Source organism: Polyodon spathula, chromosome 1 (assembly GCF_017654505.1).
Source record: "Polyodon spathula isolate WHYD16114869_AA chromosome 1, ASM1765450v1, whole genome shotgun sequence".
Classification (NCBI taxonomy): Eukaryota; Metazoa; Chordata; class Actinopteri; order Acipenseriformes; family Polyodontidae; genus Polyodon; species Polyodon spathula.
In genome coordinates this window covers 31103481-31115630 of record NC_054534.1, presented here as the reverse complement: position 1 = coordinate 31115630, position 12150 = coordinate 31103481, and the positions used below count along the sequence as shown (strand labels likewise).

General features: G+C 36.7%; 1 protein-coding gene across 1 annotated transcript in view; it reads right to left on the bottom strand.

The window, feature by feature from the left end:
- The window catches only part of LOC121317212 (death-associated protein kinase 1-like), a 76509-nt gene that overhangs the window by 32373 nt on the left and 31986 nt on the right, over positions 1 to 12150 (bottom strand). Inside the window, exons 3-8 of the mRNA XM_041252899.1 lie at positions 6872 to 7093; positions 4642 to 4780; positions 3929 to 4058; positions 3035 to 3083; positions 2921 to 2947; positions 1621 to 1773 (exon numbers count right to left, since the gene is read on the bottom strand). Of these exons, the coding sequence (XP_041108833.1) occupies positions 1621 to 1773; positions 2921 to 2947; positions 3035 to 3083; positions 3929 to 4058; positions 4642 to 4780; positions 6872 to 7093 (720 nt within the window). The remainder of the gene's footprint in view (positions 1 to 1620; positions 1774 to 2920; positions 2948 to 3034; positions 3084 to 3928; positions 4059 to 4641; positions 4781 to 6871; positions 7094 to 12150) is intronic.

Genomic DNA, 12150 nt, shown 5'->3' with positions numbered 1-12150 from the left:
AAGTCCATAATGTCAAAGTGAAAAATAAAATCTAAAAATTATTCAAATTAATTACAAATATAAAACAGAAAAAAATTGATTGCATAAGTATTCACCCCTTTTGATATGACACACCTAAATAAGCTTTGGTGCAACCAATTGTCTTTAAAGTCACATAATTAGTTGAATGGAGTCCACCTTTGTGCAATTAAGGTGTTTCACATGATTTCAGGTTAGATACACCTGTCTCTGGGAGGTCCCACAGTTGGTTAGTACATTTCCAAACAAAAACTACATCATGATGACGAAGGAACATTCAAAGCAAATCCAGAATAAGGTTCTTCAAAAGCACCAATCAGGGGTAGGATATAAGAACATTTCCAATGTATTGAAAATCCCCCGGAGCACAGTAAAGTCCATTATTAAGAAATGGAGAGAATATGGCACAACTGTGAATCTGTCTAGAACAGGCCGTCCTCAAGAACAGAGTATCCGGGCTAGAAGGGCACTAGTCAGGGAGGCCACCAAGAGGCCTACGGCAACTGTAAAGGAGTTACAGTCTTCCACGGTTGAACTGGGAGACACTGTGCATACGGCAACAATAGCCTGGGCGCATCACAAAACTGACCTTTATGGAACAGTAGCAAAAAGAAAGCCATTGTTGAAAAAAACTCACATCAAATCTCGGCTATAGTTTGCCAGAAGGCAGGTGGGACACTCCGAGACCAAGTGGAAGAAGATTCTACTCTAATAGAGCTTTTTGGCCTTAACGCTAAGCGCTATATTTGGCGCAAGCCTAACACCGCATATCATCCTGAGAACACCATCCCTACCGTGAAGCATGGTGGCAGCAGCATCATGATATGGGGATGCCTCTCTGTGTCAGGGCCTGGAAAGCTTGTGAAGATAGGCGGGCAAAATGGATGCAGCAAAGTACAGAGAAATCCTGGAAGAAAACCTGCTGAAGTCTGCAAGAGACCTGGGACTTGGGAGAAGATCCATCTTCCAGCAGGACAATGACCCCAAACATACAGCCAAAGCCCACTGGAGTGGCTTAAAAAGAAAAAGGTCAATGTCCTGGAGTGGCCCAGTCAAAGCCCGGACCTCAATCCAATTGAGAATATGTGGAAAGAGTTGAAAATTGCTGTTCACCAAAGGTCCCCATCCAACTTGACAGAGCTTGAGCAATTTTGCAAAGAAGAATGGACAAAAAATGCAGTGTCCAGATCTGCAAAGCTGGTAGAGACTTATCCAAATAGACTCATGGCTGCAATCGCTGCCAAAGGTGCCTCTACCAAATATTGACTCAAGGGGGTGAATACTTATGCAATCAATTATTTTCTGTTCTGTATTTGTAATTTATTTAGAACAATTTGTAGATTTTATTTTTCACTTTGACATTATGGACTTTTTTTGTGTTGATCAGTGGCAAAAACTCCTAATTAAATCCATTTTGATTCCATGCTGGGGGTGAATACTTTTGAAAGCCACTGTATTTGCTTTGATATGGAAGTAAACTGGTTTTGATTTACTTAAAATAATACAAATCAAAATATGACTAGATTGTAAACTACAGCATCTTGCAATAAAATAGTTAAAACAGCAATTACATAATTTTTTTTAAAGAAATGATAAACATACTTTGGATCTTTTACCAGGAGCCTTCTTATAAAATCTTTAGCCAGCCCACTAGTTTTCCTAAAGAACTCTTCTTCAAATACATAATTAACAGCAGATACATTTGCCAACGTTTCTTGCTTGCTGTCACCCAGGAAAGGCGATGCTCCACTCAAACTGTTAAACATAGACACACACACACAAAAAAAAAACACATTTTAAAAAAGGACCATTATGAAAAAAAACAAAAACAGACAATTATTTTCTTAGAATGCAAATACATTTTACATTAGATGCAAGACAAACCTTTTAATAACAAATAAACTGTTACTGTATTTCAGACAAAGTCAGCTTTGAAACATTCTCTAGTCATTAAAACATAATCATGATGTTCATTCATTCTGTTCTTCACAATTGTATTTTTCTGGAACTCCCCAGCCTTAAGTCATCTGTCCACTCCCTTTTGTAATATTTAAACATACTGCACTCAAGTGTAGTACATTTGCACTTGTCAGATGTCATTTTGTAGTTAAAAATCCAATACACACTGTTGTCACCAGTGGAGGACTAGTTAAAGATCAATTTTCAAGCTCATACCCTATCACCCTGTCTCACACAGGGGTCAGCAGAACACCAGCAATGCGTCACATGAACCAACACAAAAAAAAAAAAAAAAAACAATTCTGTGCGCACTTGCATTTCTAACATACCTCTGTAATTCAAATAGTAATAGTAGCCCAATACTTTCATTCACCAGACAATACACTATTGTAGCTGTTATATATTGCGGCAATTTTTTTTTGTTTATCTTAAAAGCATAATATTTCCATCACAAACTTTGATGGGGTACTGTCGGTTGAAAATTAGCATTTTATTTCTCCAACATGTGAAGTGGAGATCGATCTCAACTGTGCTGTACGACACAATAACTGTTGTAAGTGGAGTAGACATGTTAGAAAAGGAAGAAGAAATTGCTCTTATAAAATGTAAAAGCCGAGTACACAATGACTGTGCAGCAGGTGGAGGGAGAGGAAATAGGACACAGGGGCCACAAACTGTAAATAAACAAAATAACACTATTGTAAAACTAACTAAGGGATACACATTTATTTAAAAAGTGATTAAGAAGCTGTAAAGTCGGGAACAAAATGAAATGGGTTTAGCTAGTAGCAAGAAGCTTATTTTAGCGAATAAACATATCTGCAACCCAACTGCTTTTAGTGGCAGTGTAAACTATACACTATCACAGTAAAAAGTACTGGCAAGAAGTGTAATCAAAGCTAAACAGCGGCAATACATTTCTTTAAAAATCCTTGGTACTTACAGAATATATGTTATCACACCAACACTCCTGAATAAAAAGAAGATGAAAAAAAGATGGTCAATAGTTCATAAGAAATGCACCATTTCTAAATGATCCACCAAATTGATTTCTTACCACATATCTGCTTCTAAGCCAAGTGGCTCATAATTCACTATTTCTGGAGCTATAAAAGAAAGAAAATATAATTTATATTTATAATAAACCTGCACCTTACAAAATGCATCTGTTGAAATGAGTTTAATCAAACAGAATACCCTGCAATAACAACAGGGTGCATGGCCATCCCTTGCAGCCAGGTGTCGAGTCTACGGGGAGTTTTTTCTTGAGAGAGAATGGAGTAATCAAGAAGTGCTTCCTCCAGTTCCTTCAGGGAAGTTAATGGTGGAAATCTGCTGCAGACTATGTTCTCTAAAACAGCCCACAGTCTCAGCTCTTCTGTGCACTCTTGGATATGGAAGCACCTGCCAACCAAGCACCTGCTATTGTGTCCCTCCCAACAGATACACTTGCATAACACATGACTTGGTCATGTGGTTGGCAGTCTATTTACTCAAATGTGTATGCTGCATACCCTAAAAACGAACTGTGCAGTTCACTAGGATGCTTAGCCCATTTTTACTTTTGTAAATGATGATGTAATAAAAAGTATGCCATAGATCTGGGTCAATCACAACATTGATTTAATAAATATTCCAAAGCAAAAATCTTCTTCATATTCTTAAGCAATAGCTCTGAGAATTGAAATATTATTTATTCTGCTTGGCACAAAAAAAGACTCCTTGGAGTTGAATTCCAAATTTCAGAGAAATGTTAATAAATAGTACTAAATATATCAGAAGAGTACCATTGTCATTGTCAGAGACCACCCTGCAGCGCACACAAGCAACCACAATAAACTTCCAAGTAATATTATACAGTTCATTATGCTGTGATCAACTGAACCTCTTCCATTGCACATAAGTTTGTCCTTGTATAAAGACGGAAAATAAATTAAATATTGACACTGACCTACAAATTCTGGTGTTCCAAAGATGTTTTTAAAATCATTGCCAAAATCAATTTTGTGAGCCAATCCAAAGTCAATGAGTTTAATGCGAGGATGGGGTGCATTTCTGTTTAGCAGCATGATGTTTTCAGGCTGTGGGAAAGCAGGAAAGAGGGATCAAATATGGAAATAAAATGCAAAATGTAGGATGCCCTGTCTATGAATACAAAAACATGTTTCACGTGCATGGGGATTAAGGCACAATGCAAATCATTTAAATACATATGTATGCATGTTTAGTTTTAATTTGAATGCATTGTTTTTGCTTCTGATTCTGATCCACTGATATAATTTGTTCTAAGGAATGACTAACAATTCACATCACAAACAGAAAAGCGGTTCTCTGAATAAATGGAGCTGTCTTTATTAAAAAAAAAAAAAAAGTAATAATATCTAAAAACCACCACACTAATGAAATGACAAAACAGGAGATCTCTAAAAGGAAAGCATGAGCAGACATGAGGGCAGATGATCTTAGTTTTGAAGGGATTATCATCCTGTGCATAAAGATACATTTTGATTGCATATCTTTAAATCACAAGATATAGTTGCAGAAATAATCATTTATAAAAAGAAAAAAAACATCAAAGTTACAATCCCAGACATTGTGGTATACCTGTATTATCACAGCCTTACCATTTCTTCCAATGTTAAAACAGCTAAGAAAAGTGAGTACCTTCAGATCAAAGTGAGCGATGTGCTTTAAATGTAGGTACTGAACTCCATCAAGGATTTGCTTGAGAAATGCAGTAGCTTCCTCCTCAGTCAAGGATTCCTTTTCAGCAAGAAAATCAAAAAGTTCCCCACCTGCCACACTGTTTTAAACATACAGAAGGTGGTTAACCAACATTTACAACGATTAACATACGGTAAGTAAGCATCAAGGGGAGCTGAGTGACAATTTACAAATATAATATCTTGTAAGAACACCTGGCTTTTACAACGTTCTTATTGTTAGTTATGATATTCAATCTGATCATAACTGATATGTGACAAACCTTTTTTTGCACTGAAAAGGTTATTATGGCACACCACCTTCCCCTTATGAAATACTACTCCCCCCTTATAAATTGGTACTATTTTATGCCAATTAAAACTCTGGCATTAAATAGTCAAAATACCATGTTGGTATTCAATCGATGGACATTGGCCAAAATATGTCCTGCAAAGATCTTGATATGTCCAAAAGGTCTTACACAGTTATTAAAATACATTTTAAGATAGAAAGAGAATTAAGTAAACACCAAAAAAGAGCTTGCATGCAAACACACACTGAATACTTCATTGTTTTAACGTAGTTAGGGGGTTGTGAAGCCTACTTCTTAAATCCATAATGTCTTCATCACGCGGCCCAGTGAGAATTCCGATTAAGTACCGCTTCCCAACACTGTACAGCTCAACTAGATGGCTGAATAGTACCAAAATGTATGAACAAAATGTATGTGAATTTGCAGAAGGGATTACTTCTTGGATGCTGTACAACATAAAAAAAGCTACAATCTGGCAAAGAGAGGAGGCGGTTAATAACACATCGGGCATTCCATCAATGTGAGAATGAACACCAGCATGACTGTAAGGTCCTGTAATTAGCACTTGAAATGAAAGTGGACTGCAAGCGAAAATCACTCCTGAAAGATGCTTACCAGCTTCCATTTTATGCTCCAAAACAAAAGGCTTTTTTTTTTTTCCTCATAGCCTGAAGAGATTACAGTGTGATACACTACAATTTGGGTTAAAGAATGGTCAATTGTAAAAGCTATTTCCCTTGCCAGTTGCTTTATTCTTGCAACATCCATGCGAAAAACAAAACATACTACAAGGACTTCACTATTGAGGCGATATAAAACGTTGTGCATTTTCATACTGTGATAACTGTTCTACAATGCTGTTGTTTCCCATATTTTTTTAACAACAAATACATTATATAACAGCATCTCCATGCAAACCTGTGTTCTAGCTTGCAGTGTGTGCATTTTCATGCTTTTTATTATAATTTAATTTATTGTACAGCTTTTAGAAAGTCAATTACTAAGTTAGTCCAGTTGCCACAGGAAAACCTTTCAATAGCTCCATGCAACAAAAGTAATACATGTTTTGCATGGAATTGCACAGCAAAACACAAAACATGTATATAATACATTACAAAATACAAAAAAATAAGATTTACAAATATTTTAAAAAGGCTCCTGAAACAAAAAATATACTTTTCTGCTAAATGTACTGGCAAACACAGCCATAAAACTCCAGAGAACAATGATATCCAGCTTTTTGTTTTAAATCACACAAAAAATAAAATCATAGCATTTCTAATACATACTTACCACGGGGTATAGAAGTCGGCCAAAAATTAAATAAAACAGACCATCAGTATGCAAAGTCACTCGGGTAATCAGAATTACGTTTAGCCTGTTCTCTTTAGAGTGTTCACTTCATCAGACTAGCAAACACTTCATTCCAATGTTGCACTTTTTGTGTGCATTAAAAATTGTGCAAATTAGAACTGTAACCCTCTGATAATATTTAACTCAAACTACTGCATTCTGTTGTTGATACATATTCCATGAAGGAAATGGTTGAAATGTGGCTGTAATTAGTTAAAAAGAGTCCACTGTTACAAAATAAATTAAAAATGAAGAACATTCTCATAATCTATTAACATTTGTGTGAGCAATTATAAAGATTATACATGAATATTACAATTGCATACTGCTGATTGAACTATTGCCATTGCATTTGGGAATTGCACATATATAGAACGAATCAATTTGTCAGGCTGCGATATGATCACGCAAGTGATATACAGGTTTCATAAACAACGAAATTCCGAATTAGAATAATACAAAGTCAAACCATTTCACACAAATTCCCTGCAGAATCCTCGTGAAAGATTCTAAAACTGTACTCACAGCTCAAGGATTAAAATGACGTCCGTTTTATTCTCATAAACGTCATGCAGTGTGATGACGTTCGGATGCTGGATCTCTTTTAATATGCTGACTTCCCGTTCGATGTCTTCTTTGGTGACCCCTCGCCGGCTGGACTTCGTCCGGCGCTTCTTGATGAATTTTGCAGCATACTCCAGGTCTTGATTTTTTTTCCGACATTTTCTTACTACAGCAAACTGCCCGCTAGAGAAAAAACAAAAAGTTGTATTGTGACAACACGGAAGATACTAGGGCATGATTTCTCTACATGTGGAGGCTCTTTGTACTTTGCCCGATTATTGCACTGTAAATATTTTAATAACTGATTATTTATAGTTTACTACTTAAGAGTAAACAGATTGTAGTGTAAAAAGGGAACTGCCACAGAGAAGCTGTGTCAAAGTATTAAATTACATTGTTAGAATATTTTGGACCCTTGTATTTAAAAGTCAAAGCATTTCCTCATTACTTAACAACGGCTACTCTCCATGTAGATAAAAACACCTGTTTAAATCAAGAGAACATTACTGTGAAATACACATACTGTAGTACAGTTTGGCCAAAGCAAACTTTTCAATAAATAACCTACATGTTAAGTTATCTTGAGTTCATTGAGGGTTTAAAACACCCTCACCAATATGAAAAGTTAATGAATTCAATTCATTTAATTGCAAATATTGTCATTAAATAAAGCCTGCTTTATGTTAGGATACAGTAGGCCTGGGCCTAAATAAATGGTCTGTAGCAGGCCTGTGCACTTTAATGTAATGACCACTATTGTCACACGTTGCTAAACAGCTTATTTGGGCACTTGTCCAAAACTTTAAAATATTTTTTTTCCCCCAAATTCTTTAAATACTTGATATTACTGAAATACCTTAACTACGCACTAAGTGAACATGTTTGTTTGTTTTTTTACATTCGCTTGTATTAGTTTTATAATCTTACACTGAGTTCCAAGATAACATTTTCCAAGAGTAAGCTAATTTGTCTGTTTAGATTTGAACGCTAGCTTCACTGCTGCCTTTTTGCAATGATTTCACTTTCGTTTCACATTGTATATTAATAAGCAAACTCACGCAGGCACAATTCCAGCTGTAAACTGATGAAACACCTGTTTCATTTAACATAATCAAACACATGACTCTAAGTATGGAAATATTACTTAAAAAAACAGGTTTAAAGCTGGTTAAATTTTCAAGACCGGCACAGTGACTTGCTAGACCAAATCACCATTTACTTTAGCAACAGAGCACACATGCTCTGGCAAAGCACTTGTTGTAAAGGTACCATAGAAACAACCCCAACAGGGAACTTCGGGCTATGCAAGGAAAACATTTAGAGTGCTCTTCAGAGATATGCTCAGTAGCAGCTCAAGGTGAAACTGTTACATTTTCAGCAGATCTCAGACATAAACCTGAATAATAAAGCACAACCAAAAAAACAAATTTTATTAGTTGTAGAGCTGGTCCTCCCACCCACAATCAAGTGAAGTTAAAAGTCTGTTTTTTTTTTTTTTTTTTTTTTTTTTTTTCTACATTGTGGCCAGACCTCTTTAGGTATCACAGAACAAATGGTACATATGTACAGAGATAAGTGTGGTCCAGTGGTTAAGTCCAGGGCTTGTAACCAGAAGATCACTGGTTCAAATCCCACCTCTGCCACAGACTGACTCACTGTGTGATCCTAACCAAGTCACTTAACCTCCTTGTGCTCTATCCTATGGATGAGATGTTAAATCAATGTCCTTTTGTAAGTGACTCTGCATATACTGCACAGTTCACTCCCCATCTCTGTAAAGCGCTTTGTGATGGTGGTTCACTATGAAAGGCGCTATATACAAATATAATTATTATTACAACTTTCTAAAAGATAATATCAAGGCTACATTTTAGCACCAAAAGTTGTTAAATGATAGAAAAAGCCAAGTATCTCGATACTATGACAATATTATATAGTCACAAAATTAGGGACCACAGAATTTTTTGCCACATCTTTTCAGAGTCTCCCACATGCCTTTTTGCAAATTCCAAGCAGATTGTACATGGGCTTTTTTCAGAAATGGCTTCCTTCTTTCCACTCTTCCATACAGGCCAGATTTGTGGAATACCTCAGTTTGGGAGGACAGCCTGCTCTAAGCAGATTCTGGGTGGTGCCTTTTACCTTCTGATTCTTAATGATTGACTTGACTGTGTTCCAAGGGATATTCAATGCCTTTGAAATATTTTTGTACCCCTCCCCTGATCTGTGCCTTTCCACAACTTTATCCCAGAGTTGTTCTGAAAGCTCCTTGGTATTCATGGTAGTACCTTTGCTTTGAATACACTACCCAACTGTGGGACCTTACAGACAGAGGGGTATTTAATCTGAAATCATGAACCACTTTTCCTGCACACAGATGGACTCCATTGACCTTACTGAAGGCAGTTGGTTGCATCTGAGCTTATTTAGGAGTGTCATAGCAAAGGGGGTGAATACTTATCAAATGAAGACTTTTCAGGTTTTTATTTTTAATTGATTTGTTTTTTCACCTGTTGGTTGTTCTTTAGTTGTTTGTTATTTGTCCATTAAATAAAGGAAATCAACTACCAGTGGTTGTGAGGCACTATGTTGTCAGAGTAACTTCAGTGACAGGGAAGAGGACTTGTTTTCAGTTATATAACAATATGAATTAAGAACATGGGTAGAACATTCCGGTGATTCAGCCTGTCTGATAACGAACCTCAAATGACGCAGCTCACTTGGCAGCTGCACTTCTATGTATTTTGCAGTCCATTATCACACAGCAATGGATCTGGAGTTGGTCACTTGAACAATTGTGCATAATAAAGAATAAACAGCAGCCAGCCACTCAGAATCACGCTCCACTTTTGATCCATTTGAAACCAGACTGTTGTCTAGTAAAGCAACATAAAAGCAGGTAAACACACAATACTGTCTCCAGAAAACAGTCCGGGATGGAGCTTCTATCCATTAGTGGGTTGCTTTGAGTCCACTTCATTTTTTCCTCAGCAAATTTGGGTCAAACAGACCTTCAACCTCAAGATCTAACAGTGTCACACACCTCTTGTCATTTAGTCCTGGGCAGAATCCATTAGTCCATTGTGCTGAATTATGCGGGACACGTATATAAAAACAGGGCTCACCTCGGTTACTTAAATGTTCCCAGTGTCTAATGCGATGTCAAGTCAATTTTAGGGTTAGACACTGTAATAAAAGAACACATGCAGTTTAAGTAATGTCCCTGTTAAAGGCATTACACGCCCTTTCACACACACACAGCAACACTCTTGCTTGATAGCAGGAACAGCAACACTTACTGTGTGACAGAAGAATGTTATCACAGCTGACAAGATAAACATTAAACCCTGGTTCATCACCATGAGTCATAGAAAGCATTGGGAAGCCGTCCCGCTCAGATAAAACACAAAAACACCTCTCCATCAACAAGATTAGCGCATTGGTGATAAAAAAAGATTACTGACTAAACCTAACATTATACCAGATATTAGCTTTGTAAAAGTAGTGGCATATGCTAAATGGGAGCTCCCATGTATATAATACAGTTCGATTAATTATTCACATAGTGTATTATTGTTCCACTTTTTGATAAAACGCCTACACAAAATCACGACTCCTCACATCAGATTGCGCAGTCTGCATTGTCACTGCAATATCCTAAATAGAACCAGCCAGCAGATCCACAAAACGTAGCCTACAATAGTTCAGAATAAATTCAGTGTGTGAAGAAACTTTGTGTAAATGTTCATTCAAAAATCTGGGGTAACAAATTATGGAAGTCATGCTTAAAAATCCAAAAAAAAGTTAATTTAATGAAAAATAGATACATTTGGCAACAGCTACTCGGTAAACGGAGCAATATAAAAGTTACAGTAATATATTATAAAAAAGTGAACATTTATTTCTGAAAAAGCTATTCCTTTGAAACATTTCTCAATGAAACACTGGATAACTACTAAGCACATAAGCACTAGGGATTAGTAAAGTAGACATGAATACCTTATCTGTATTTAAAAACTCGGAGACAAGATCAGAGTACATAAAGTGGGCCAGCTTGTCAGCTCCTTTTATTCAGGTAGACTCACTCTCCATTTCTGAAGCGTGAATCTGTTAGTGACACCAATCTAATAAAGGTTGGTAAAGTCTTCTAATGTGACAGTTTCCATGGTACTACAAGTGGATTATTTTTTCTTTTTAAACTACCCCCCCCCCCCCCCCCCCCCCAAAAGATCTACAAACCAATGTGCAATTGTCAACAGTTCAATAATACAGCTACAACAGGTTGATAAAAAGAAAGACTTGTCTATCCACATGTAGATTCCTCATTTTTAAATGTTAAATAAAGCTGAGTGCTCTTTATAAAAGCAATTTGCATTTTAATGCACAGAACTGGCATACGGATCAAAATGTCCAAACAGCAGAATGCTGTCGCTCTGGCACCAAGAATGCCACAGTGATTAAATCAGATAGTCATTACTTTGCAGAATGAATTCTTCCCTTTAGGGCAGGACTTCTGAATTGGGAATGGCATGTTAAGAGCTGTACAGGGCAGAAAAGCTTAAGTTTCATGCCATGAGTTGAGAGTGAGAGAGTGAAGAGTGGGAGCTGAAAAGAACATGAACTGGCACTGGTTAACATTCATACGCTGTGGTACAACCATCTGTATTTATTGGAAATGTAATGCTGGAACCCTTCTATCAAGTCAAATGGAGCTCATCTATAGGCAATTCAATAATGCCTTTGGTATAAGCTAAACTGTGACTCGTAGTGAAAGCATATTGTTGCCCAACATTTAGTCCCTCCACAAGCCAAGTTTTGTTGTTTTGCAGAATACTCCCCCTGCCCCTCCCCTCTCCCATTACAACATGGTAAAGAGACAAAGATGACATTTTACTGTTTGTTGACTGCCAAAAAATTAGTACTTATCAAGTTTATCCTTAATAGCAAAGTCTGACACTTACTGTAGCCACAACAGTTTATAGACAATGCTTGGTCATGGAGTCTATGCAATGTTGGAAAGTAACCATTAGAGACCTTTTATCCCACAGGCCCTCCATGAATTGGGATTCGAGGACAGGGCTGGCATGTCACTGCAGATGTAGTTCTGCCTGCAAACTTTAATTAAATACATCAAAATGTATGTGAACATTTAATTTTTTCAATTAACTGTATGATTTATGATGCTCTCCTTATTAATTTCTCTGCATTAATATTTTATACACATTACTTTCTCTGTGGAA